The 27168-nt window shown below is 53.4% G+C and overlaps 1 protein-coding gene across 8 annotated transcripts; it reads left to right on the forward strand.

The window, feature by feature from the left end:
* Positions 1-382: 382 nt before the first annotated feature.
* Hcfc1 (host cell factor C1) lies at positions 383-27168 on the forward strand. 8 transcript variants are annotated; one of them, XM_021720440.3, is made up of 26 exons: positions 386-1832; positions 8671-8819; positions 9050-9210; positions 9904-10112; positions 11180-11264; positions 11821-11927; positions 13310-13489; positions 13576-13935; positions 14244-14404; positions 15004-15201; positions 15564-15788; positions 15950-16054; positions 16312-16531; positions 16867-17009; positions 17159-17297; positions 17515-17735; positions 18333-19836; positions 20066-20229; positions 20763-21336; positions 21706-22032; positions 22256-22374; positions 22474-22611; positions 23137-23322; positions 24078-24378; positions 24995-25058; positions 25265-27168. In XM_021720440.3, the coding sequence occupies exons 1-26, from the start codon at positions 1640-1642 to the stop codon at positions 25302-25304; spliced, it is 6273 nt and encodes a 2090-aa protein (XP_021576115.1). In that variant the 5' UTR covers positions 386-1639; the 3' UTR covers positions 25305-27168. The 8 variants fall into 8 exon arrangements, 7 of the variants coding, with proteins under 7 accessions (XP_021576115.1, XP_077890174.1, XP_077890175.1 ...); XM_078034048.1 differs by having other exon boundaries at positions 21709-22032; XM_005340624.5 differs by having other exon boundaries at positions 387-1832; positions 20760-21336.

Below are 27168 nucleotides of genomic sequence, written 5' to 3' on the forward strand. Positions count from 1 at the left end.
GCCTGGGAGCCTGGGAGCTGGCGGCGGCTCCGCCCCTGGGCGCCGGGCTCTCAGCCGTGTAACCGCCCACTCTTGCCCCGCCCTGTCGGCTCCCTCCGTGGCCGGTCTCGAGCCGCCTCCTACGACAGTGCGGGGCGGGAAAATGGTTGTTCCTCGGTTGGAGGCACCACTGCACTGGTTTCTCTTCACGACCCTCCCCCTGCATGTCTAAGGCAACTCCTCGGGCACATGTCCCTTCTGCGACCCGGGAGACAGTTCCCAAGAGGGGCGGGGCCCAGCGAGTCTGAGGGAGTTACCATTCTCATCCGGGCATCGCCAGATGCCGCCGCCATCTTTGTTTTGTGCTGAAAGTCGCTATTGACGCCCGGGGACGGCCGGGCTAAGGGAAGTGGCAAGATGGCGGCTCCCAGGGCGGAGGCGTGGAGGCACGCTCACGGGGAGTCGTGGGGTGGGATGAGTCTGCACCTAACCCAAACGAGGCTAGAGCCCTAGCCGAATGCACAGCGGCACCAATCCCCACTTCCCGCCGCAGGGCAGCGCAGGGATCCTTTAAGAGGCTTGAGCCCAGAGGCGAAGCCGTGTGAAGGCGGGGGAGTGGTGACGTCGCCAGACTCCACCCCCTCGCCCGACCGCCGCCGCCATGTTTAGTTGTTACTTCTTTACACAAGATGGCGGCTCCCAGGGAGGAGGCATGAGCGCCCTGCCGTTACCGCTCCTCCTGCCGTACAGTTGCCACTTCGGGGCCTAACTCTGGCTCTTTGGAGCGGCTCCTGTGGGAAGGAGTCATAAGGAGGGAAGCGAGGATTGGACGCTGCTTTGCGTTTTGTCTGCAGTAGAAGAACTGACCAAGGAGGAAGAGAATAGGGGGGAAGGGGGAGCTAGTCTCAAGATGGCGGCTCCCAGGGCGGCAGGCGCAGCCTGAGCAGCGGAGGCGGACTCAACAGAGAGGTGCGAGACCTCACGAGCCGTACGGTGCGGGCCTCGGAGCCGCCCCGGAGAGTTCAAGCTGGTTCCACTGGCCTCCGGCGTGACTCCATTCCTTAGGAGAGTCGGGGGTGTTTCGGGAGCGGCAGCTGTACTAAGTGCTAGGCGGGGAAGCGGGACAGTCTCAAGATGGCGGCTCCCACAATTGTGGTCTGAGCGCCGGCGGGGCTGAGACGACCGCGGCGCTTGTGGCTCCTTTCCACCCGCCCCGGAAGCCGGCCAGTGTTGGGGACTTGGGGGTGTGGGAACCGGGCCGGGGCTCCGCCATTTCCGGCGGGGGAGGGCTACGACTGAGGAAGGGAGGAGAGAGAGGCGGCTCAAGATGGCGGCTCCCAGGGCCTCCCGCCCGAGCTTGTAAGCGGGAGCACCCGAACAAATAGTCAGGGCGGCGGAACTCGACGGCCACCAGCTTCTCGGGCTTAGGTAGTTGACAGTTTCGGGAAGCTCTTGGGGAGACGGGGCGAGCGAGAAGAAGGGGAAGAGCCAAAGGGAAGGAGGGTAGTTAAGATGGCGGCCTCCATGGAGTCGTCCACCGCTGTGTGAGGAACCGCTTCTCCGTGAGAGCTGCCTTAGGCGAAAGGGGGGGTGTGTGAGAGGAATTGAGGGGTTCCCTTCCCGCTTGGTGATTTCTTCCCACCGCACCTTTCTTGGAACTATGGCTTCGGCCGTGTCGCCCGCCAACTCGCCAGCGGTGCTTCTGCAACCCCGCTGGAAGCGAGTGGTGGGCTGGTCGGGTCCGGTGCCCCGACCCCGCCACGGCCACCGTGCCGTGGCCATCAAGGAGCTCATCGTGGTGTTTGGTGGCGGCAACGAAGGGATAGTGGACGAACTGCACGTGTACAACACGGGTGAGTGCAAAGCCCGCTGGGTCTTCGAATCTTTCCCTCCATCTCCTCTCCCTCCTCTTTCCTCCCTCCTTCCATCTCCTCCCTCCTTTCATCTCCTCCCTCACCATCCTCTTCCCTCCCTCCCCATTTTTTGCCCTCCTCCGTCTTCCTTTCCCTCTTCTCTCTTCCATTCGTCCCATCTTTCCGTCTCCTTCGCTGATGTGCTTTCTTCTCTCCTTTGCACTACCTGCCTTCTCTTCGTTTTCCTCGTCTTCCCCCTGTTCTTACACCCCCGGACTTTCCTGCGTTTGAGGGTTGCTTTTTCGTTACTTGGGAGAAACCCTGTAGTCAACTGGTGAGGGGGAGGTGGTGTCGCCACCGATGGTGACTTCAGACGTACGCCCTTACCCCCGCCGGCTGGATGGCGGGCGGAGGTGTCCCCTTGGCGCAGCCAGAGTCCTCCCCCCTCTTTCGCTCGCTCCGCTCTTCCTCATCCCTAATGTCTATGCCCATTCAGGAGAAATGACAATTTTTGGATTATGGATCCGTTCTGTCTCTGGAGAGCCGGAGGGAAGCGCTCTTGAGGGGCAGAGTTTCAGGAGCCTAATCCAGCGCGGGTGGGGGGGTTGCGAGCTATGCTGGACACCGCCTCCTGGGTAATGCCGCTGGGGCCTTGGGGACCAATAGAACCGTGGCTGTGTCACCTCCCCTTTTTGGCATTTAGTTCTGCAGTATTTTATTCTCCGCAAATAGCCTTTTTTCCTAAACTGGTGCCCTGCAGTTGATGAGGTGGATCCATTTTCCCTCACCAGGTAGCCCTGTGCCTCCCCTCTTCTGTGAGATCGAGGCAGTGATTATGCCTCTCTCTCTGTCTCCCCCAAAACCTTGTCAGTTGAGAGGCGCCTTTATCTGCAGGCATGACTGATGCACCGGTGGCCTCTGCCCCCTCCCTCGTGGGAGCCACATGTTGTCCCTTGCCTGGAAGCCTTCCTTGCCTGGTCTCTGGGGCGGAAAGCCTGCTGCTTTCCACCACAGCTTTGTCGCATCTTTCCCCTGTGGAAGCCTCTTGGCCCCTTTCGGCACACCTAGCACAAGGGTGGGCCCAACTTGCCCACTGACTGCTCCTAGCCCTCGTCTTGCCCTGAAGGAAAGGTGAGCCGTCTTGCAGGTTTGTGGATGCAGTCCCAGATGAGAGCTGGAGGAGAGAGCCCCTGCAGCTGCAGTGGCCTTCAGGAAGTGCCTCCACAGCAGCGGGAGGTGCATCTTGCAGTGCTGAGTCTGCCCACTCCTCCCCTTCACTGGGATCCATACTCCCCAGGCTCTGGTGGTCCCAGAACTTCCTGTCAACTTCAAGGATGGGCTACAAGGCACAGCCAGACTGCTGTTTCTTTGGTTGGCGCCCATCACCTCCTTGCTCTGGGGGTAGGAAGTTGGCAGTGTGTAGGAGTGACGTGGGGAGTGAGGCTTGGCATGGGGCTTCTGACTGGGGGCTGGGATCCCCCCACCCACCTCTGTGGCCACCATTACTGAGAACACAGACAGGCCTCAACACCTCTAACATTATTGGCCCCTACCAGTTTGACTTTGAAAGGCTGGTGGGTTGCTGGTGATCCTTTGCATTCCTTGTTTCTCAGCACCTGTTGCCTCCAGAGAGCAGGGCCTTTCTCTTGGGCTCTGCAGAAGGGGGAGTCTGTGGTGCTTATGCCAGTCTGGGCAGCTGTGGTGGCAGGAATTAGCCCAGTAAGCTAAGGCCAAGGGCAGGGATACAACTTCTCAGGTGGTAGAGCTGTTTTTAGAGATGCCCTCGCCATGAACAGCACCTTCTTGACTCCTTGTACTGACTTTCTTCTGAGGCCTGGAGTAGGCTCCCTGGCAGGGAAATGCAATTTTAGAAAGTAGGGCAGGGGCCTAATTACAGTCAGCTCCAAAGTCCACTGCAGGCCTCTGCCTTGGCTTCCTTGGGGCCTCTGCAAGTTCCTTAATTTATTAAAATGAATTGACCACTTTGGCATTAATTCCTTATCAAGCTGCACGAATAGGTAGGCTATTAGAATGTAGTCAGCCTTCCAAAGGGCTGCTTAGAGCAGAGTCCTGGAATCCTCCCGGAAAGCAGTTTGGAAACTTTCAGGGTCAATTGGATAGGCAACTTCTCAAGAGCAACTAGCAGGCCCAGTGCTCTTCCTCAGCCGCTGGCCCAGGGCAGTACCTAGCACTTGGTGCCCCAGAGTTCTGGCTACCCATCTGCCCCCACAACTCCCTTTCCTGCTCACCTTGGTTTTGTTTCCTTTTGTTTCAGTTGAGGTCAAGGCACATTCATATGCCTCTGCCTCTGCACTTTTCCCTGCACAGGATCAGCCCTCAAACAGACTTGCTCCTGTGGAGAGCAGGCCAGTCTGGAATCAATCCTTGTCATTTCATGGTGTGTGTATGGGCTTTTCACTGCCTGGGTCAGTTTCCAGTGTCTTGGTCAGCTCAGTGACCTGGGGTGATGGGCATGGGGTGGAGTGTGTGCACTTGAAGGTAGGTACCTGTGTACATGTGAGAGAAAGTATGTGGCTTTTCTCTTTGGTTCTTTGGTGGCAGTTAACCACAGTGGCTGAGGGACACCTGACTGGCCTTTGGGAGTCTTAAAGTAGCTATCGTCCTTGTCTTTGGGATTTTGTTTGGTTTTGTTTTGTTTTGACTGGTACCAGGAATTGAACCTAGAGTGTTTAACCACTGAGCCACATCCCCAGCCCTTTTTATTTTTTAATTTCATTTTGAGACAAGGTCTCCCTGAATTGCTAAGGCTGGCCTTGAACTTCAGATCCTCCTGCCTCAGCCTCCTAAATTGCTGGGATTACAGGAGTGCTCCTCAGGGGATTTTATTTCCATGAGGCAAAGCAGATTACCCAGAGGCTCTGAGCCAAAGGATTTAGAGCCTGCCAGGTTGGGGGTACCTGATGAGAGATATGATAGCAAGTGCTTGCACAGGCTACTTTTGCCTCGGTAGTGCTTTAGTGACGTAGACAGTACAGCCGAAGAAACTTTAGAAAATATCTAATGAGGGGCTGGGGTTGTGGCTCAGAGGTAGAGCGCTCGCCTGCCATGCATGAGGCAGTGGGTTCGATCCTCAGTACCAGACAAAAGTAAAAAATAAAGATGTCGTGTCAATCTATAACTAAAAATAAAATATTTTAAAAAATATCTAATGAGACTTCCTTGTTTCTGTAGATGAGGAAATTGGGGTCCAAGAGGGGAAGTGACAACTCCAGGGTCACCCCCCAGCTGGTGGCAGAATTGGGCAGGAGCACGACCTTCACTCTTGACTGTTCTGCCACTTTTCTCTTCATTTATGGACTATGGGCCACCATCTTAGGAATGCCCCCCTTTTCTTTTGTCCCTGTACCTAATTGGTCACTTATTCCAGCTGGTAACACATCTGTTGCCCTTCCATTCCAGACCCTCCTCACTTGTTACCAGGCTCTTGCAGTCACTTCCTGATTGGCCTTGCTACTTTCATTTGCCGGGAAATCCTGTTCACCCTTCAAGGCCTGGCTCAGATGTCCCCTCGTTTCCATTTGTGCCCTCCATCACCCTTGCTTTGCTCTCAAGAGTTGGGCTTGCTTCTCAGCTCTTCCCATTGCTGGAAGAGGGTGCACAGCCTTCTATAAGATGGGAAATAGAGGATGTGGTTCCTCTCTGCCTCCTAGCACAGGGCCTGCCACACCGGAAATGCTCTGATGTGACAGATTGAACAAAAAGGAAGATGATTCCTTTAACTTCACTTTCTGCCCTGATGCACGGGTGTCAGTCTTTAGTTGGTGGCATCAACAACTACAGATGGAGTTGGCAAACGCACCAAGAGGGGTGGGAGAGCAAATAGAAGCTGGGCTTCAGTCTTAGCTGAGAAGAGGGGAGAGTGTTTCATATCACATCAGATCCTGCAGGAGGGTGGCCTCCTTTCCCCAAATTCCCCTGTCTGGTGAGAGCGAGCCTGGAGGGCAGTGACATGCCAGGGCATATCCAAACTGAAGGGCCAAAGGATTGGGTTACATGATACCCCCAGGTGATTGAGGGATGGCTGAGAGCAGCTGTCTGGTTTAAAAGATGGAGAGAAGAGCTTACTTGCTTGTGTTCTTTCAGGGGGTGGAATGGGACTTATGGGTTAAATGAGGAAAGCCTGTGTTCTGTCTCTACCAGGAACTGCACTCCCTGACATACTCTCTCCAAGGGAGTTGGGGAGGGGTCCTGCCTTGCCTGGAATGTTCTAGAACAAGATCACCTCTTGGGTCACTTAGAAGGAGCTGGTGATCCAGAGACCCTGGGGCATCACAGAGCCCTTCTCACTTGGTCAATTGTGTCTGACCACCCTGTGATGGGAAAGCTGTGGGCTGGTCCTTTTAGCCATTAGCTTTCATCCCAAACCTTGGTCCATGCTTCTCTACCTACTTGTTTCTGCACAAGGGTGTTCTGGTGAGGGGGGGGGGTAGCCAATGGCTGCCTCTAGATTAGATCCTCAGGTGGACACAAATAGATCAGATTCAGTCAGTCAGGTTCTTGTCTCTCTGTTTACTCTGTGACCTCAGGTGAGTCACTTCTTCTGGGCCCTGTCCCTTTATCAACCGAGAGAGGTGGATGGACTGAGGTGGCCTCAGAGGCTTCTGTTGGCTTTTATCCTGATAACTTGGATGGAAGGAACTTCTTGCCTGGATTTTGGGAGGCTGTCTCTTCTCATTTGTACAGCATTGATTTGCCTGGGCGTTGAAAGCTCCTGCTTTTCTTGGTTTGCATTTGCACTGGAAATGAGAATGAGGCAGAGAGCTGATAAAACATTGCACCTGTCTTAGGAAGATGACAGAGACCATAGTGCTAGCAGCCTGGAGTCCCAGTGACTCAGCTGAACAGCCGAGGAGCAGGCAGCTGTTCCAATCCACCTGTGGCATTTGTGGGGTCTGGGGAGGCCCTGTTCCCTCAGGCGTGTCCCAGGGCACAATGGTGTGCTGCCTGTGGAGTCTTGGAGCACATTGTGGGTTATCCAGGATGTAGTGGCACTTGTATAAATGACCATGGCCAGCCCCCTTTCCTTAAATGTATTTGAATAAAGAAAAAACTACTGTTCCTCCTCTTCCCTAATCTCACAACACTTTTCATCCCCATTAAATGTATATTTGTTATTCTGTTATGGTATCTCAATATGAACGGTCAGGCTGAGAAGCAATGAGCAGCCTGGACTGGACCTCAGAAGCATCCCACTTTTCCCCACAGGAATATCCTGACCAACTCCCCACCTGACCCCCCTCCAAGTCAGCTCTTAATGGAGACCACCATTTTTCTTTTTTTCTGTCCTTTTTTATTTTTTGGTACTGGGAATTGAACCCAGGGGTGCTTTACCACTGAGCCACATCCCCAGCCTTTTTAAATTTAATTTTTTTCAGACAGGGTCTAAGTTGTTGAGGCTGGCTTTGAACTTGTGATCCTTCTGCCCCAGCTTCCCAACTCACTGGTATTACGGGCAGGCACCACCACCACACTCTGCCTAGGGGAACAGTCTTGACTCAGCCTTTGTCCAGGTGATTCCCTGGAACTGAGATCTGACTGACTGGGGCGCATAATCAGATTTAGAACTATTCCTCAGTTTGGAGTTTGAGAGAGATTGATGTATTCTCTGAGGGACAGCCTCTTTTGGTTAACAAGTCATATAGAAGGATATTTCCCCCATTGCTCTCTCCCTGCCCCCAGTATTGGGGATTGATCCCAGGGGTACTCAATGTCTGAGCTACATCCCCAGCTCTTTTGTTTTATTTTGAAGAAGGGTCTTACTAAATTGTTGAGGCTGGCTTCAAATTTGTGATCCTCCTGCCCTAGCCTCCTGAGTCATTGGGATTACAGGCATGTGCCACTGTGCCCAGCTCCCCAGCACTTTCTCAGAAATCCTGGCACCACAGATGTAGGGGACATGGGAGCCTGAATTGAGGAGCCAGACAAACCAGGCAGTCTAGGAAAAAGCACATTTCCACTCAAGACTCTGTTATGCACTGGGGTTCCAAGCAGTGCATGGGATTTGATTTGCCCTCTTTCTTGGTAGCCTCTCCCCCCCCCCCCAGCCAGAAGTGTGAAGGGCTTTTGAGAAGCTTCTGTCATAGACGCTCTGCTGCGGTTGCCACCTCTGGCTTCAGAATGTTCTGGAGCAGCATAGGCGTAGGCGTGGTTGTGGGGGAGGGGTACTGGCGCTGCCACTGAGCCTGTGGACCATCACCTAGGAGACGAGAACAGCGGGGAAGTCAGAGCAGACAGCAAGGCCCGGGAGGTCAGCAGAGACCAATTCTTGCCCCCATCTCTCCCCTGCCGGCTAGCTGAGGCTGGTTTGTGGCCTCCCTCGCCTGCCTGCACAGAGGGGAGGCATAGGCCTGCAGCAGTTGCTGTTTTATTGCAAAGAGACAGCCATGGGTTCTGGCTATCTTGACCCTGTGGTGCAGGGAGAGAAATGTAGGCTTCTAGGAGAAGCGTGGGGCTCAGAGAGGACATTTGAGTACAGAAGTTTATTGTGATGATCCTGCTAGTGATAGGGAAGAGTCAGTGCCCAGATTCCCAGAAGCTGATGGATTGTCTTGGCCATTGACTTCCTGCTTGCCAAGATGACCTTGATGGGAAGCAGGATGGTCACAGGCAGTTGTGTAGTAATTTGAAGTCCTGGGCTCTGGCAGATGGCCTGGCCAGAGTGACTGGAAGTAGATAGCATCCAAGGGATAGCATCCTGGCTCAGCCTCTCCTTTCTCTGACTATATATGAAGGTTGGGGGACTTGGGGGATATGAGGAATCAGGCTCAGATTCTAGAAGCTTCTGGGTGTTTTGACTTCTACTTCTTTTGTTCTTCAGCCACCAACCAGTGGTTCATCCCGGCTGTGAGAGGGGACATCCCTCCGGGGTGCGCTGCCTATGGCTTCGTATGTGATGGTACTCGCCTGCTGGTGTTTGGTGGGATGGTGGAGTACGGGAAATACAGCAACGATCTCTACGAGCTCCAGGTAACGGTGTAGAGCCCCTGGGACCTTCCTTCTTCACAGACCTGCGTTTTCATACTGCCTTCTAGTCTCCATATGACCTCCTATACTGCTCCTTTACATTGGTGGATTGGGGGCTTACGATGAGCAAGGCAGTGGAAGAGATCTTTTCTTCTTTACACCATAAATTGCCCCAGATTCCCTACTTGAGGCCTCTTATCCCAGGAGTTATTCTCCAAGTCTTGTTTTTGCAGGCAAGCCGGTGGGAGTGGAAGAGACTCAAAGCAAAAACGCCCAAAAACGGGCCCCCTCCATGTCCTCGCCTTGGGCACAGCTTCTCCCTTGTGGGCAACAAATGCTACCTATTCGGGGGTCTGGCCAACGATAGCGAGGACCCCAAGAACAACATTCCAAGGTAAAAAACACTTGTTTTTTTCTACAGAACTCCACCAGGGTGGGTCTGCTTGCCTAGATAGAGGGCTCTCTGGAATTCTAAAGTCAGATAGGCCAGCTAAGCCCACTGCAGCATTGTGTCTTTCCTGTGCTGGGTTGTCAAATGAGAGATTGGCACTGAGTGCTCTCTGAGGAACTCTGCTACTCTGAAATCTGAAACTATGAGTAGGCCTCATGGGAGGAGGTGGAAGCCTGCTTTGCCTTGGGCTGGTCCCTGTACCTCAGACTCAGTTTAGAATTGGTGCTTTCCCTCTCATCCTTCACTGCCTACAAGTTTCCTGATGGGAATTTTCCAAGGCCTGTGGCCAAGGGCCTTTCTGTCTGGAGGTAGTCCCAGGCCAACACCCCCTTCTTGCTCTAGGAGGCCCTTGTATAATGCTCAGCTTTGTGAGCTCAGCAGCCTGGAGGGGCCTGCTGCTGGGTCTGAACTCGGTGAGACCACGTGGCCTCACACCCTGTCCTGCTATTCCAATTAGGCTTGCCTTCAGAAGCTTTTGGCAGCACCTTCCTCAAGGGCAAGGGTAAAAGAACAACTTGGAGTTCACACAGACTTTGCCCCCTTTATGTTCCCAAGAGTCTGCTGCTCACTGATACGTACCCAGCAAGGCCTCTAGCATGTGGAATTGAGGCTCACTAACTGATCTTTCTTCATCAGGTACCTGAATGACTTATATATCCTGGAATTACGGCCAGGCTCTGGAGTGGTAGCCTGGGATATCCCCATCACTTATGGAGTCTTGCCTCCACCTCGAGAGTCACATACTGCTGTGGTCTACACAGAAAAAGACAATAAGAAATCCAAATTGGTGATCTATGGAGGGATGAGTGGCTGCAGGCTCGGAGATCTCTGGACCCTGGATATTGGTAAGAAGCCCTTGCTGGGCTGGGGATGTGGCTCAAGCGGTAACATGCTTGCCTGGCATGAACGGGGCGCGCTGGGTTTGATCCTCAGTACCACATTAAAAAAAAAAAGATGTGTCCACCGAAAACGAAAAAATAAATATTAAAAAATTCTCTCTCTCTCTCAAAAAAAAGGAAGCCCTTGCTGCTGTAATAGACTTGGTCTGGGCTGCCATCATCATACAGGGAGGTGGGGCTCACAGGGAGGTGGTGTCCTTTTTAGCTCTTTCCACTCCTTATGACAGGGTGAAGGTAGGACACTTGATAGTCTCTAGGTTTGTGAGCCGGTATCTTTGTCCTGTGTTGGTGATATTCTTTTTAAGAAGGTAAGGCTTAGTCTGATGAGTTTTTTAGCTAGCTTATAGGAGAATAAGAAAGGAGATTAGGTTTTTCTCGATTGGAATTACTCTTGATTTGGGTAGCATTAGTGCTTGTTGACTTAGGAGTCGTTAGTCTACATGTGACTAATACAGCCTAGTCTGGCTGTTGTGGTAAAATTGGATGTCCACAGATTGTTAAGCTTTTTGGGGGATACTTGGTCTGGTAGCCAGGTGGTGGCATCAGGGGTGATTAGGAAAAGATTGCCAATACAGATTTCTGGAAGGTCTGCCAATGGGAGAGTAGGTATTGGTTGTGTTGCCCCATAGATCAGACTCAGCATTCAAACAGTTCAGTGTGAGAGAATCATCAGCATAGACCAAAACACAGCCTGTAGAGCATGAAGGGTAGGAAGTGAGAGTGGCTGAAGGGGGGAGTTCAGCCTTCCTTTCCCAGCTCCAGAAGCATTGCTTCCTCGTGGGAGGTCCTCAATACTTTTTGAAAGAAATTGTCTTGCTGGGATCATCAGAATCACTCTGAAAATACTAGAATCTGGCTGTTTGGGTAACAATCAGAGGGCCTTCTGCGAGCTCTTTATAGTAAGGTCAGGGATGCAGTTCTTGTACTAGGTCACACCTGCCATGCCCAAGTCCAGGGAATATCCTCTGTGTCTGGTCCAGTGTTGGGTAATCCTTTCTCTTTCATCTTTGCAGAGACGCTGACATGGAATAAGCCCAGTCTCAGTGGGGTGGCACCCCTTCCTCGCAGTCTTCACTCTGCAACTACCATAGGAAACAAGTGAGTGGCTACTTTCCTCTTTCCTGGCCTGCAATTGTTCTCACTCTGAAGGGTTCCTGGTCAGTTTTGTTGTGACAGTCCCTAAGGCCCAAGGAGGCTGCTTCTTGGCTGGGTTGGCATTGAGTAGCCCCGTTTTTCCCTTACAACCCTGGGGGATCCAGAGAAGATAAATTCAGTATGGAGGGTCCTGCCCACAAAACTCAGCCTGAGATCCTTCTTGGGCCTGTGAGGCTCTATCCCATCAAAGGTACTGATCCTCCCCACAAGTAGTTATCTTTTTGAATGCCAAGGTCCTAAGGGGAATCTAGGGACGATGGAAACTAAGGTGAGTCTTAGATGAGTAAAACAGTGGTTTCTTGCTGGAGAGGTGACGCAGTTCTTGTGAGAACTGAGCCACCAGGTAGGAGAGGGCTATCTAAAGGCTTTGTGTGCCCTGGGGGACTCCTGGGGAGATCTAGAAGACTGAGTATGTTTGGAACTTCCAGAGTAGAAGAGGTGGCCTCTAGCTTGGCACCTCCTCTACAATCCTCTCCTGCTTTTCCCTCCCTCCTCTCAGAATGTATGTGTTTGGTGGCTGGGTGCCTCTCGTCATGGATGATGTCAAAGTGGCCACACACGAGAAGGAGTGGAAGTGTACCAACACGCTGGCTTGTCTCAACCTGGGTATGGCCTCCTCGGGCTCGGAGTGGCCTGGGAGAGGCTAACCCTCCTCAGCCCTGAGAGCTGTGTGGGGTGTGCGGGGAGTGAGGCTGGGCCCATGGCTCCTTTTAGAAACCACCAGAAGTACCCACTGGGTAGAGTGCTCCAAAGCAGTGCTCTTCTCTCATTATTTCAATAGTGTCATCTCGTACATGGTCTGACATCTGAAAGTGTATTTGGTGCAGAGCCTCCCCACATCTCAGGCAGCCACATGGGTGGTTTCTTGTGCCCCCGCTATAGGGACTCTTTTACACACAAAGGCAGTAACTGTAGGTCTGTAGCCTGCTGTACACAGGGCCGCACTGGCACTTTTCATTTTGGAGATCATTCCATGTCCCCTCACAGTAAGCAGCTGCATTCTTCTGAATTGTTGTTGTGACGCCAGAACTTGTGATCCTGCTCCTATGAGTATCCTTTCACCATTTTCACCCAAATGCAAGTGCACTCAAAGAGTAATTAACACCTAGAGGTAGGTAGCCAGCCGTATGTGGTGCCTGTAGTCCCAGCTACTTCAGAGCTGAGGCAGGAGAGTGGCTTGAGCCTGGGCAACATAGTGAGACCCCATCTCAAAGGAAAAAAAATGTCTAGAGGTAAAGTTGCCATCAGATGTTGCCACACCACTCTGGCTATATCAGTGTAGATAACCCCAGTGGTGCTCAAGTTCCTGGAACCTGGCCATCAGCATATAGACTCTGCCAGCCTGCTGGGTGGCAGGAATTCCCCACTGGCCACCCCTTGGCATCGGTTCACCCTGAGCCCCAGTTGCAGTGGGCACAGAACTCAAACTGCCAGGTACTGTGTGGTTTATGTTGACTGAAGGGTACATTTTTGTTTTAAGGCCTTTCTGTTCAATTTTTCTCATAAACCATGATCCCCCTTGTCTCTGTCTCTCTCTGGCACATGTGTTATTTGATGTGCAAAACCTTCACTTATAGTTTTCTAACAATTCATTCTCTCTCTCTCTCTCTCTCTCTCTCTCTCTCTCTCTCTACTGGAGTTTGAACCCAGATATTCTCTGCCATTGAGTTACATTCCTAGCCCTTTCTATTTTTTTGAGACAGGGTCTTGCTATGTTGCCCAGGCTGGCCTTGAATTTGGAATGTCTTCCTGTCTTGGCCTCCTGAATAACTAGGATTATAGGTGTGCACCACTGCACCCAGCATCATATTTTTTTAATGGTGCTTTTGGTGTATGGAGTTTGCTTGTTCTTAATTTAGTGCATTGACAATTTTCTGGTTTTTATTCCCCATCCCTAACAATAAAAAGACAAGGGGCAGCTGGGAATTAGGAAAGGGGTGGGTTTCCTCTACCCTCCCTGTTAACCTCTGGCACCTGCCAACCCCTAGATACCATGGCCTGGGAGACCATCCTGATGGACACACTGGAGGACAACATTCCTCGTGCTCGAGCTGGCCACTGTGCAGTTGCCATCAACACCCGCCTGTATATTTGGAGTGGGCGCGATGGCTACCGGAAGGCCTGGAACAACCAGGTCTGCTGCAAGGACCTCTGGTACTTGGAGACAGGTAAGGCACCATTCTTCCGGGTCGGCACCAATCCCACTCCTAAAGCTTCCTGCTCCTCTCATCTTAGAAGCTGTGTTCTCTTACAGAAAAGCCACCACCCCCGGCCCGGGTACAACTGGTACGAGCCAACACCAACTCCCTGGAGGTGAGCTGGGGGGCAGTGGCAACAGCCGACAGTTACCTTCTGCAGCTCCAGAAATATGACATTCCTGCCACGGCTGCTACTGCCACCTCCCCCACACCCAATCCAGTCCCATCTGTGCCTGCCAACCCTCCCAAGAGCCCTGCCCCAGCAGCAGCCGCACCTGCTGTGCAGCCGCTGACCCAAGTAGGCATCACGCTCCTGCCCCAGGCTGCCGCCGCACCCCCGACCACCACCACCATCCAGGTCTTGCCGACAGTGCCAGGCAGCTCCATTTCTGTGCCCACTGCAGCCAGGACTCAAGGTAAGCTGCGGGGTCAGGGGCATATCCCTAGGGACATAAGTAGGAGCCACTGCCCTGGTTTATGAGGGTTGTTAAATAACAGCCCAGTAGCCATTGACTTTGGGCTTATTGCAAGGGGTTGAGGGGGAGGAGAAAGCTCTATCCTGCTTGCAGAGAACTTGCCAGAAGGCACAGAAGATCCACACACAAAGCAAACCACAGACCACAGACCGGTCTAGGAGTAGTTCAGGTCTATGTACTGAAATACAGAGGGTCTGGGACATTGTGTGGAAGGTGACTTGCTGATGGCCAACACCTTCTCTCATCAGGTGTCCCTGCTGTTCTCAAAGTGACTGGTCCTCAGGCTACAACAGGAACCCCATTGGTCACAATGCGGCCTGCCAGCCAGGCTGGGAAAGCCCCTGTCACTGTGACCTCCTTGCCTGCCGGTGTGCGAATGGTTGTGCCCACACAGAGTGCCCAGGGGACGGTGAGGAGTTGTCACTGGGCAGGGCTAAGGGAATGGGAGCGGGACTTTCTGGTGACCAAGTAGAATAAATAGAGCTCTGATGGGTTTGGATCCCAGCTGGCTCCTGTACCATGTATCATATGCCTTTCTTGTGTGTAAAATGTTGGTGGTGAGATTTCTGGCAGGATTGAGAATTAATAAGTTAATGCTTCAAAAGAACCTAACTTGTTTTGTGATCCTCAGGGCATTTTAAACGTGGACTTCCTTGTCCTATAGCTTGAGGGAGAATGTGGCCAGCTGGGTCTGACCCAGGCCCATAAGAAGTGAGGTGTATCTGACTCTGCAGGCAATTGAACCTAGCCAGGGCCTTGTGCATGTTAGCATGTGCAGTAGCACTGACTCTGTTGTCTTTTTTTTTTTTTTTTTTAAGGATCCTGAGTGCCTTGCAAATTCCTGCCACAGGGGTTTCTGTGCTTGCTTTTTGGTGGCGATCTTTCTTATTTGGGGCTAGGAGAGAGGGGCCAGCAGTAGGAAAAGCTAAGGGATGCTGCTGAGTCCCTTGGCAGGTTCCAGGGAGGCAGGTGGTGCCACATGGCTTATGTGCCCTGTGCCTGCCACAGGTGATTGGTAGCAGTCCGCAGATGAGTGGAATGGCCGCATTGGCAGCTGCTGCTGCTGCCACCCAGAAAATCCCTCCTTCTTCGGCGCCTACAGTGCTGAGTGTCCCCGCGGGCACCACCATCGTCAAGACTGTGGCTGTGACACCTGGCACGACCACCCTCCCAGCCACTGTGAAGGTGGCCTCCTCTCCCGTCATGGTGAGCATCTGTCTTCTGGGCTTGGTTATAAGCCAGCAACCAAAGGGCCAGGCGTTTCTGGTCACTGTCATCTTATAAAATAGCAATCACTTCTTCTGGGCTTTTGACCAACCCTTGAAGCCATTGGTCCATAATTGGTACTGGTGTGGGCTGTGTCATAAGCAGTTACTTTTTGGGGTATTGCAGCCTTAGGGATAGACATGTGGTCATTCAGGCTGCTCCCTAGCATCATTAAAAGGAAAAGTAAACCAGTCTATTTTGTTCTGGGAATGAAGTGTGGTGAGCATCAGAGCTAGAGCCATGGGCATTCCAAATGGCAGCTCAGTCTCTACCCTGCTCAGCAGACATCTTTGTCCCTCAAGGTGAGCAATCCTGCTACTCGTATGCTGAAGACTGCAGCTGCCCAAGTGGGGACATCTGTCTCCTCTGCCGCTAACACGTCTACCCGCCCTATTATCACGGTGCACAAGTCAGGGACCGTGACCGTGGCCCAGCAAGCCCAGGTGGTGACCACAGTTGTAGGTGGGGTCACCAAGACCATCACCCTTGTGAAGAGCCCCATCTCCGTCCCAGGAGGCAGTGCTTTGGTGAGTGACGGGCACCACCTGGCTGCATGTGACAGCTGCCAGGCTAAGGTGGCTGCCAGGGGTGACTTGTTGCCCCTGGTCCACTTCCAATAGAGTCCAAGTCCAGACCATGCCCTTATTTGGTTTCTGGATCACTCCCTGCTCCATCCTTTCCTTTTTAGATTTCCAATCTGGGCAAAGTGATGTCAGTGGTCCAGACCAAACCAGTTCAGACTTCAGCAGTCACAGGCCAGGCATCTACGGGTCCTGTAACTCAGATCATCCAGGTGAGCTCTTAGTGTTTACTGAAAATGATCCCTAGACTCAGAGCCTCATAGGCAAGAACAGGTGCTGTGCCATGAGGATAACTCAATGTCTCTGCTCATGGAAGATTTCAGGAGCATGTGTTGCTTATAGAGTCCTGCTGTTCAGTCATATCACCTGCAGAACATTTCCTGGACTACTTAGACTGCCATTGGAGAATAGCCAAAGCAAACGTTCTTTCCCTGTAGTGGTACCCATTCATACTTGCTTCCCATTTCAGACCAAAGGACCCCTGCCAGCAGGGACAATCCTGAAGCTGGTGACCTCAGCAGATGGAAAACCTACCACCATCATCACCACCACGCAGGCCAGTGGAGCAGGGACCAAGCCCACCATCCTGGGCATCAGCAGTGTCTCCCCCAGCACTACCAAACCTGGCACGACCACCATTATCAAGACCATCCCCATGTCTGCCATCATTACCCAGGCAGGCGCAACAGGTAGGGGCATCCCTGACACAGGTTCCTGAAGGTCCTTGCTGACAAGTACCTTCATGAGGAAGAAGCAGGAAGAAGGGGGCGGCAGTTACACTGTGGACCCTGATTTTGGTTTCCTCTTTCCTGCATCCTTTTGCTTTTTTGTTTTTTGAGATTTGTAGGGAGCTGGCAGGCATCTGATTCTGATTGGCAGTTCTTTTATCTCTGGGGCTGCAGAGGGGACTGCATTAAAAGGGGGCCCAGGGAAGATGGGATATGGGATGTCTTCACAGAACTCATGTTATGTCCATGTCGTGTCCACCCCCCACCTCACCCCCATCCCCGTGTCTCCTATTCAGGTGTGACTAGTAGTCCTGGCATCAAGTCCCCCATCACCATTATTACCACCAAGGTTATGACTTCAGGAACTGGAGCACCTGCTAAAATCATCACTGCTGTCCCCAAGATTGCCACTGGCCATGGGCAGCAAGGAGTGACACAGGTAAGGTACACATGACCCTCTCTTCACCCTGGTCTCTAGTGTAGTCCACCCCAGCAGGGCACACATGTCCTCCTGACAGGTCTGGGAAGGGCAACACAGTCCAGCCAGCCTGGGAGTGATGTTGGTGGCGCTTTGCTCTGGTGTTCTAGGTGGTGCTAAAGGGGGCCCCTGGACAGCCAGGCACCATCCTCCGCACCGTGCCCATGGGGGGCGTTCGCCTGGTCACCCCTGTCACCGTCTCTGCCGTCAAGCCAGCCGTCACCACATTGGTTGTGAAGGGTACCACAGGTGTGTAGCCCACAGACTAGGGCCTCAACAATGGCTGGGCTCCATCCCTACAGGCTTCCTGTGGCCACCTCCCCATAGTCCAGCTGGGGGAGGATGGCAGGTCCTCAGTAGCTGCACTCCAGAGCTCCTGGTCCCTTAGCCCCATCCATGGAGAGATGCTACTGGAAAGGCAGTGGTAGCAGCAGGCTACATTTTATCTCTGCTTCCCTTCCTTTAGGTGTCACAACCCTAGGCACGGTGACGGGCACTGTTTCCACCAGCCTTGCTGGAGCTGGGGGCCATAGCACCAGCGCCTCCCTGGCCACGCCCATCACCACATTGGGTACCATCGCCACCCTCTCGAGCCAGGTGATTAACCCCACCGCCATTACCGTGTCAGCTGCGCAGACCACACTGACGGCCGCTGGCGGGCTCACCACACCCACCATCACCATGCAGGTAGGGTGGGGCCCAAGGATGTGCCACCACACATAGCAGTGACCCAGGTGAAAAGTATGGGAGGACTAGGCCCTTTCCCAGAAGTTGTGCAGCATGGGGGGGTGATTTCCTTATTGATGTATAGTCCTGTTCATAGTCTGTTGTGGTGAGACCTCCTGTTTGAGCCAATACTTACTCTCTTATAATGTTATATAGAGTTCATCTTCATGTGCCTGTAGTATTGGTCTTCTCTCCGTATGTTTTCTTAAGTTGGATTTCTAAAAGTAGTGAGGAATCTCTTGATAGCCTTTGTACATCATCAAGGGATTATATTCCCTGAGAAGGACTCTATTCTAGCCTCCTCTCCTGTCCTGGCCCTGTCTCACAACCCCTTCCTTAGTTTGAATTGCCCTTGAGGCAAAGCAGTGACTCTTCCCTGGTATTTCATCAAGTCAGTGTCTTGGGATCAGAGGGGAGACAGATTTGCCAGGGCTGGTTAGGAGCAGAGTTTGTGGTCCCATTTGGTATGGGTGATAATGTAGGATGATGGGAGAGACAGACAGATGAGAAGTCATGTAACTCATGATACTAATTCTTTTGGTTTTGTATTTCCCCCAGCCTGTCTCTCAGCCTACCCAGGTGACTCTGATTACAGCGCCTAGTGGGGTCGAGGCCCAGCCTGTGCACGACCTTCCTGTGTCCATTCTGGCCTCACCTACTACAGAGCAGCCCACAGCCACAGTCACCATTGCCGACTCTGGCCAGGGTGATGTTCAGCCTGGCACCGTGACACTGGTGTGCTCCAACCCACCCTGTGAGACCCACGAGACGGGTACTACCAACACGGCCACCACCACTGTTGTGGCCAACCTTGGGGGACACCCCCAGCCCACCCAAGTGCAGTTTGTCTGTGATAGGCAGGAGGCAGCTGCTTCTCTTGTGACCTCAACTGTGGGGCAGCAGAATGGTAGTGTGGTCCGCGTCTGCTCGAACCCACCCTGTGAGACCCATGAGACAGGAACCACCAACACTGCCACCACAGCCACCTCCAACATGGCTGGGCAGCATGGCTGCTCAAACCCACCCTGTGAGACCCATGAGACGGGCACCACCAGCACCGCCACGACGGCCATGTCCAGCATTGGTGCTGGCCAGCAACGAGATACCCGTCGTGCCTCTACCACCCCCACTGTGGTCCGGATCAGTGTGGTTCCTGGGGCATTGGAGGGAGCCCAAAGTTCTGTCAAGCCCCAGTGCCAAACCCGCCAGACCAGTGCAACCAGCACCACCATGACTGTGATGGCCACTGGGGCCCCATGCTCAACTGGCTCCCTGCTGAGGCCAAGCATGGCCCTGGAAGCTGGGGTCCACAGCCCTGCTTTTGTGCAGTTGGCCCCTCTGAGTGGTAAAGTCGGGCCAAGTGGCCCCAGCAACAAGGACGTGCTCCTGGGGCGCCAGTTGGAGACGCATCACACACACACAACCAACACCCCCACCACGGCACGTTCCATCATAGGTACTGGGGAGCCCAGTGCAGCTTGTGTGGTCCCCACACCTGCATACGAGAGCCTCCAAACCAGTTCACCCAGCACCACTGTAACTGTGACAGCCCTGGAGGCTATGCTGTGCCCCTCATCCACAATGACCCAAGTCTGCTCCAACCCGCCATGCGAGACCCACGAGACAGGCACCACCAACACCGCCACTACCTCCAATGCAGGCAGCGCCCAGCGGGTGTGCTCCAACCCGCCTTGTGAGACCCATGAGACGGGTACCACACACACGGCCACCACTGCCACCTCAAATGGGGGGGCAGGCCAGCCCGAGGGTGGGCAGCAGCCCCCTGCTGGCCGACCCTGTGAGACGCACCAGACCACTTCCACAGGCACCACTATGTCAGTCAGCATGGGTGCCCTGCTCCCTGATGCTGCCCCATCCCACAGGACCCTGGAGTCCAGCTTGGAGGCAACAGCAGTGCCCACCGTCACCTCCCAGGCTGGTGCTGCATTGCTGGCTCCTTTCCCAACACAGAGGGTGTGCTCTAACCCCCCCTGTGAGACCCACGAGACGGGCACCACACACACAGCCACCACTGTCACCTCCAACATGAGCTCAAATCAAGGTGAGTGAAGGCATTTGTCCTTATGTTCATATCCCCCAGACCCCAAGGCTCAGAGGAGAAAAAAGGTCCAGAGACTAATATGCTGTGGCAATCGATCTGCAAGTGGGGTGAGGTAGAGAGATCTTTGATGTGTCAAGTTACACATTGGGGTGTCTCCAGGATACTGTCTCATTCTCTGGTCCTCCCTTGAGGACAGCAGAAGCCAACCATTCTACCTATGCCTTCACAGATCCCCCACCAGCCGCCAGTGATCAGGGAGAGGTGGAGAGCACCCAGGGTGACAGTGTGAACATCGCCAGCTCCAGTGCCATCACAACAACTGTGTCCTCCACGCTGCCACGGGCAGTGACCACCGTGACACAGTCCACACCTGTTCCAGGCCCCTCCGTGCCGGTAAGAGCCAGAAGGGATCCCTCATCCACTGTACCCTTTGGCCCGTGCTGTTCCAGAGTCAGACACCAGATGTCGCTCTTGTACCAGGCACAGTGCTGTTCCTGGTTCCTTTTCCAGACCGTAAAAGGGCAGCCTCCATACTTGATTGGCAGGAGGCAGCTGTCCGACAGTTCTCAGCCATTCCAGGGCGCTTTGTCTCCGTAGCTGTTTCCAGTCGCTTGTGGTTTCACTGTAGCCTATAAAAGTGAGATGGTGGGGGTTTGAGTGCTTTTTTGCCTATATACTGGGAAGCCTCTGAAGACTAATTCAATTTGACCTGGGGGTCTCAAGGGTCTACCCTTCTCACTGTACCCTTTGTGCTGGTTGATGACCCACTGTCCCCATTCCCATTTAGCATGGGGTCAAGATGGCCCATCACAAGTGACCCTATAGGCCCAAAGGGAAAGGCAAAGGCTATCCTGCTTTTTAGCCCCACTACTGGGTCCTGGCTTCCCTCCCCACCTCTGACGGGAGCTTCTCTCCCTTTCTAGAAGATTTCATCACTGACTGAGACTACCCCAGGGGCTCTGACTTCCGAAGTCCCCATCCCAGCCACGATAACAGTGACCATAGCCAACACAGAAACTTCTGACATGCCCTTCTCTGCTGTTGACATCCTGCAGCCCCCAGAGGAACTCCAGGTCTCACCAGGACCTCGCCAGCAGCTGCCGCCACGGCAACTCCTGCAGTCTTCCTCCACACCCCTGATGGGGGAGTCCACCGAGGTCCTGTCAGCCTCCCAGACCCCTGAGCTTCAGACTGCCGTGGATCTGAGCAGCACAGGGGACCCATCTTCAGGCCAGGAGCCTGCCAGCTCAGCGGTAGTGGCCACTGTGGTGGTCCAGCCACCCCAGCCCACACAGTCTGAAGTAGACCAGTTAACACTTCCCCAAGAGCTGATGGCTGAGGCCCAGGCAGGCACCACCACCCTCATGGTAACAGGGCTCACCCCTGAGGAGCTTGCAGTGACTGCTGCTGCAGAAGCAGCTGCCCAGGCTGCAGCCACCGAGGAGGCCCAGGCCCTGGCCATCCAGGCAGTGCTCCAGGCCGCACAGCAGGCTGTCATGGGTAGGTGCTAACCAGGAGTCCCAAGAGAAAATAGACTCCTCATGAGGAATGATAGCCTTAAATAGAGGGCTGAGTGACAGGTGGTGGTAGGTCAGCTGAGGAGAGAAGGCCTACTTCCTGCAAGAGTGGTATAGTGGACCCTGGGCAGGCCAGTGGTGGGGAGACCTGTGTTGGCCAGGCAGGCTGGAGCTAACAACTGAGAAGGAGGCCGGGTCCAGTGGCCAGAGTACAACCCACAGTGGGGTATGGGTGGGATGAAAGCCATCAGAGAAACAGGTCTCTGAGCTCTTACCTTAGGGACAGCATCCCTGTCCATAGGGACAAGCATGTTGGCGTTCCTTTTGAGTAGTATTTTTCTTGGCCTTGGAGCAGGCACCGGGGAGCCCATGGACACATCCGAGGCGGCAGCAGCTGTGACACAAGCAGAACTGGGTCACCTTTCAGCCGAGGGCCAGGAGGGCCAGGCCACCACCATCCCTATTGTGCTGACACAGCAGGAATTGGCTGCCTTGGTGCAGCAACAGCAGCAGCTGCAGGAGGCCCAGGCCCAGGCCCAGCAGCAGCACCATCTCCCTACTGAGGCCCTAGCCCCAGCCGACAGCCTCAATGACCCAACCATTGAAAGCAACTGCCTCAATGAGCTGGCTGGTGCCGTCCCCAGTACCGTGGCTCTGCTGCCTTCAACAGCCACTGAGAGTAAGCAGGGCCCTGCCTTGGCTTTGAGCCCTACCCCTGGGGAGCTTAGTTATTTTGGGAAAGAAATTTGGGGGGTAATTGGTACTAGAGTACGTGGGTAGAAGGTGGCCAGGGGGAGACAGGGAGGTGAGGGTAGCATAAGGGTGCCATTTCAGGAGGTCCAGGCCCTGCAGAGAAGTCAGGTTTCCAGAACCGTTGCTGTTGATACCTTCTTTATTCCCAGGCCTGGCTCCGTCCAACACCTTTGTGGCCCCCCAGCCAGTTGTGGTAGCTAGCCCAGCGAAGCTACAGGCTGCAGCTACCCTAACTGAAGTGGCCAATGGCATAGAGTCCCTGGGTGTGGTGAGTTGGGTGTGATGGGACCCTGGGGGACAGGGATCAGCACTGTCTCCAGACCCTGAGGGCTAAGGACCTGATCTCATCTCCCTTTTTGTTTTCCAGAAGCCAGACCTGCCACCACCACCCAGCAAAGCCCCTGTGAAGAAGGAGAACCAGTGGTTTGATGTGGGGGTCATTAAGGGCACCAATGTGATGGTGACTCACTATTTCCTGCCACCTGATGATGCTGTCCCATCAGATGTAAGTGTCCCCAAGAGCTGGCACCCTTGGGTGAGTGGATCCTGGCCGTGGGGCAAGTATTTAGAAGCAGATTTGGCTCTGCTGCCCTGAGTTGAGGCTCACAAGAAACTATCTTCTCTCCAACTTGAGTGATCAGTAAACATTGAGGATGGCCAGGTGGAGACCCTTCCCCCTGAGGCAGTAAGAAAGTGAAAACTTTTGGTCCTTTCCTGATGGTGCCTGGCCTCAGCCAACCTCATCATATCCCTCCTTGCCACATAGGGGCAGCCATTGGTGACCTCATTCCTCTTCACCACATAGTTCTCATGCATCTACAGTGTTCCCAAGATGGACATCTGCTCTGCTGACCCGCTAGCTGCCTTTTTAATTTTTGTGGTGCTGGGATGGAACCCAGGGCCTTGAATACTAGGCAAATGCTCTGCCATTGAGCTTAACCCACAGCCCACAGGGCCAACTTCTTGACAACGAGCTTCATGCCACTTTCTTCTCTTTTCTTCATCTCATTTTTACATTTTCTTTCCCTAGGATGACTCAGGCACTGTCCCTGACTATAACCAACTGAAGAAGCAGGAGCTACAGCCAGGCACAGCCTATAAGTTTCGTGTTGCTGGTATCAACGCTTGTGGCCGGGGGCCCTTCAGCGAGATCTCAGCCTTTAAGACATGTCTACCTGGTTTCCCAGGGGCCCCTTGTGCCATTAAAATCAGCAAAGTGAGTCTCCCTGTGGGGTGGCCTGTCCCCACTATTGGTCCCTTGCCTGCTGGGAGCAGAGCAAATTTCGGCTGAGTGCACAAGCACAGAACTCCCAATCCATGCAGAGGACCCAGGTGGTGGTGGTGGTGATGGGGGTGCACACAGATGTGAGCATGGTAGCTGGTCCCACCCTTGGTGGACAGAGACTGCTGCCTGGTGGGTAATGAATGCCAAGACTCTGGCTTCTGGTCCTGGCTGTGTCATCAATTGCCAGGGTGACAAGGTAAAGTTCCTTTCTATTCCCCAGCCTCAGTTTCTTTCTCTGTAGCCTGGCAGCTAGTGTCCTTGAGCAGGCACATGGTGTCAAGTTCTCTGTACTGCTCCATGTTTTATTTTTTCCTATAGTACTGGGGATTGAACTTGTGCATGCTGTGCAAGGGCTCTACCATTGAGCTACATCCCTAGTCCTTTTTTATTTTTATTTTGAGACAGGGTCTCTCTAAGTTGCCCAGGCTGGCCTACAACTTGTCCTGCTTCAGCCTCCTTAGTAGCTGGTATTATAGGCATGTGCCACCAGGCCTGCTCTTCCTTTAAAGTTCTTTGATCTCTGATGTGGAATGTCTCTATTGTGTTAGGGGAAAAAAAAAAAGCTCTTGGGGTAGGAGCAATCAGTACTGCAGGCTTCTTGGCGCCCTGTTCTGGGGATAGGCCGGGTAGGCTGAGACCTCAGTGACTGAAGAAGGCAGAGCTTGACCTTCTGTCCTGGCTTCTAGAGTCCAGACGGTGCTCACCTCACCTGGGAGCCGCCTTCTGTGACCTCCGGCAAGATCATCGAGTACTCTGTGTACCTGGCCATCCAGAGCTCACAGGCCGGCGGCGAGCCCAAGAGCTCAACCCCAGCCCAGCTGGCCTTTATGCGAGTGTACTGCGGGCCCAGCCCCTCTTGCCTTGTGCAGTCCTCCAGCCTCTCCAATGCCCACATTGACTACACCACCAAGCCCGCCATCATCTTCCGCATTGCTGCCCGCAATGAGAAGGGGTACGGCCCAGCCACACAAGTGAGGTGGTTGCAAGGTAAGCATCATTTGTGGAGCTCTTGGGGCAGCTTATGGGGAAGCTGGGTACAGCAGGAGGTTGGTACTGACCTACTGTAGGATTCTCCTCAGATGTTGTCCCCTCTTCATCCTGTGTGTCCTGTCTTCCCCTAGTTGTTCCTGCTAATGCTGTGTACAGTGCTCCCATGGGGGTAGGCAGTGAGTAGGGCAGGGGGCCCCAGCTTCAAGCTAGACTTGGGAGTTCTACAACATGGGAGTTCTACAACATGGGAGCACAACGGTGTAGAATGGTAGGGAGGGACAAAGATTTCTAGGTCCAAAAAAAGCATGCTCCCAAAAGTAGAGAGCCCAAGCTGAGTCTGGAGCCCAGTGGGTGGGGGGCAAGGGTGGGGTGGGGTGGCAGCCATCAGAGGGCAGTATTTCTGCTCCTCTGAGGGCAGGGAAAGCAGCAAGAGAGGCAAGATTGAAGCCCAGTGGGCCTCTGACTTGTATCTTGGGGAGATCTGAGGGGAGTGTACACAGTTCTGGGCCCTGAGGGGCAGCACAGAGGTGGCCAGGGCTGTTGGGGGCGGGGTGAATCACAAATGCATTCCGTGCTCTTTGCCAGGCTGCTCACCATCTCATGTTCCTTTTAGAAACCAGTAAAGACAGCTCAGGCACCAAGCCGGCCAGCAAGCGGCCTATGTCCTCTCCGGAAATGTAAGCAGAAGGTCCCTTTCAGGAACACTCTGAGGTGGGGGGTGGAAATAGTAAGATTCAGCCTCTCATCAGTTGGCTTGGGACTGGATCCACCAGGTGTCCCATATTGCTGGTCTTGCTGACTCTAACTTGGAGCCTAACTATCTCTCTCTCTCTCTCTCTCTCTCTCCCTCCCTCCCTCCCCCTCCCCCACTCCATTTTCCAAGGAAATCTGCTCCAAAGAAATCTAAGGCAGATGGTCAGTGAAAGTAAGCTGACCAGCACCTGGATTCTTCTCCAGACCCCCTCTGCTTCAGGAACCACCCATCAGGGGCTGCCCTGCCTGCCCCGCCTGCCCGGCATTCGCACTTCACCCTCACCAGCCACTGGCCACCATTCATGCTCCCTCTTTCTGTCTGTTTTTACAATAAAGAAAGCACATTTTATCATTGCTGTTGGGAGGAAGCAGAAGGCAGATTGAAAGAGCAGCAAGTGATAAGTGAGCCAGGAGCAGGAGAGTAGCGCTCCTCCTTTCCCCTTCCCTCCAGCACCTGCCCCCAGGCTGTAGAGGCCTTTGAGGGAAAGAAATTGAAACTCAAAGGAGGTAGACATCACCCTTGCTTCAAAGCCTGCACATGTGTGGTTCTTCACCCTTGGCCTGAGGGGGCAGCCAAGTTCTGGGTGGCGGTTGGGTAGAGGAGCCAAGGAAAGGTATCCCTGGGTCCCTCCTCAGAGACTTTTCCTGGGCATCCCAAATTGGGTTATCTGTCTGGTTCTATTTTATTTTGTTACCCTTGTGTTTCCAGTCACCTCCCATCCCTTCCTCAGGCTTAGCCAGTCCTATCTCGCCCAGCGAGCCCACAGGAAGCTTACAGATCTTCCCTGAGGCCTTCATGCTCCCACTTCTCCCCTTCCCCTTTATAAAGAGAAAATAAGGAAATAGAAGGAGGGGAAAGGAGGACCCCCTGGGTAGCCTGAGCAGCGGCTGTGAAATCCTGAAATCTCCCAATGGGGCATGGAGTGGTCCCTGGCAAGCCTGGCTTTGGCCCTGCCTGGCTTGAGGCTGGGGCCACATCACCAACTGCTGCATTTGTTGTATTTTTTTTTTTAAGTTGAAATTGATGAAGTTAACATTTTTATTGTAATTTTAGCCTTAGTGTGTGGGGTTTTGTCCCTTTTTGTTGTTAGCTGTGTACAGAATGTTTATCTTTTTTTTTTTTCAACTTTTTTTCTCCTTGGCTAATCCTTGGCAGGGATCTTTCGGGAGGAAAAGGTGGGGGCAGTTGGGGCAGGATAGGTGTGGAATCTCCTACATGGGACTGGTGTTCAATACCCAGCCCAACTTTCCAATTGCTAGCCCCGGCCCTCTGCCTCTTTGCCTGTCCCCAAGCCTCTAGGTCAAAGGAAGGGTGAGCTATCAAACCTTACTCCCCATGGGTGAGCACTTCACACCTAGAGGGTCAGGCTTGAGGGAGCTTGAGAGTGGGCCCACCTCCAGCATTACTGTCTGAGAGACTGACACCCTGAACTGAAGGGAAAGAATGGGAATGAGGTGTCCTCAGAAGCCTTTCTCCAGTGCAGGAGAGTGCATTGTGTCACCCAGAGGGAGCCTGAAGCTAACAACACTGGCCATCAGCTCCATGAATTTTGTAGCCTTATCCCCAGACTAGGTCAATCCTCCCTGCAAAGGGCCAGACTTGGGGAGTTAGAGCTCTGTTTGGATTTTTCTGCCCCACACCCAGGCTTTAGGTGATGAGCAAAGGTTGCAAACAGGTCATGGAAGGATTTAAAATGAACAGCCAATCTTCAGTCCTGCCATCTCTGGAGATGTGGTGGGAGGGGAAAGGGTAGCCCCTCCCACCTCTGGCCTGCACCCTCTGGGGCCTCTGGTTTGTTGTATTATAGTATATTTCGCTGTGGAAAATGTCACGTTTAGTCACCTTGGAGCCCACTCGCCTGGTCCCACTGTTTTACCCCTGTTCCTTCTCCCAAATGCCCTTTGATTTTTCTTGTTTCTGAGAACAGTACCACCCGTTCATCTATTGTAGAGTAACCCCTGTGACTCAATATTACCATAGTGCGATGTCGTTTTGTGCTATTTTGAACAATTAAAAGACTTTTTTTGAAATAA

Source organism: Ictidomys tridecemlineatus, chromosome X (assembly GCF_052094955.1).
Source record: "Ictidomys tridecemlineatus isolate mIctTri1 chromosome X, mIctTri1.hap1, whole genome shotgun sequence".
In the NCBI taxonomy this organism is placed as follows: domain Eukaryota; kingdom Metazoa; phylum Chordata; class Mammalia; order Rodentia; family Sciuridae; genus Ictidomys; species Ictidomys tridecemlineatus.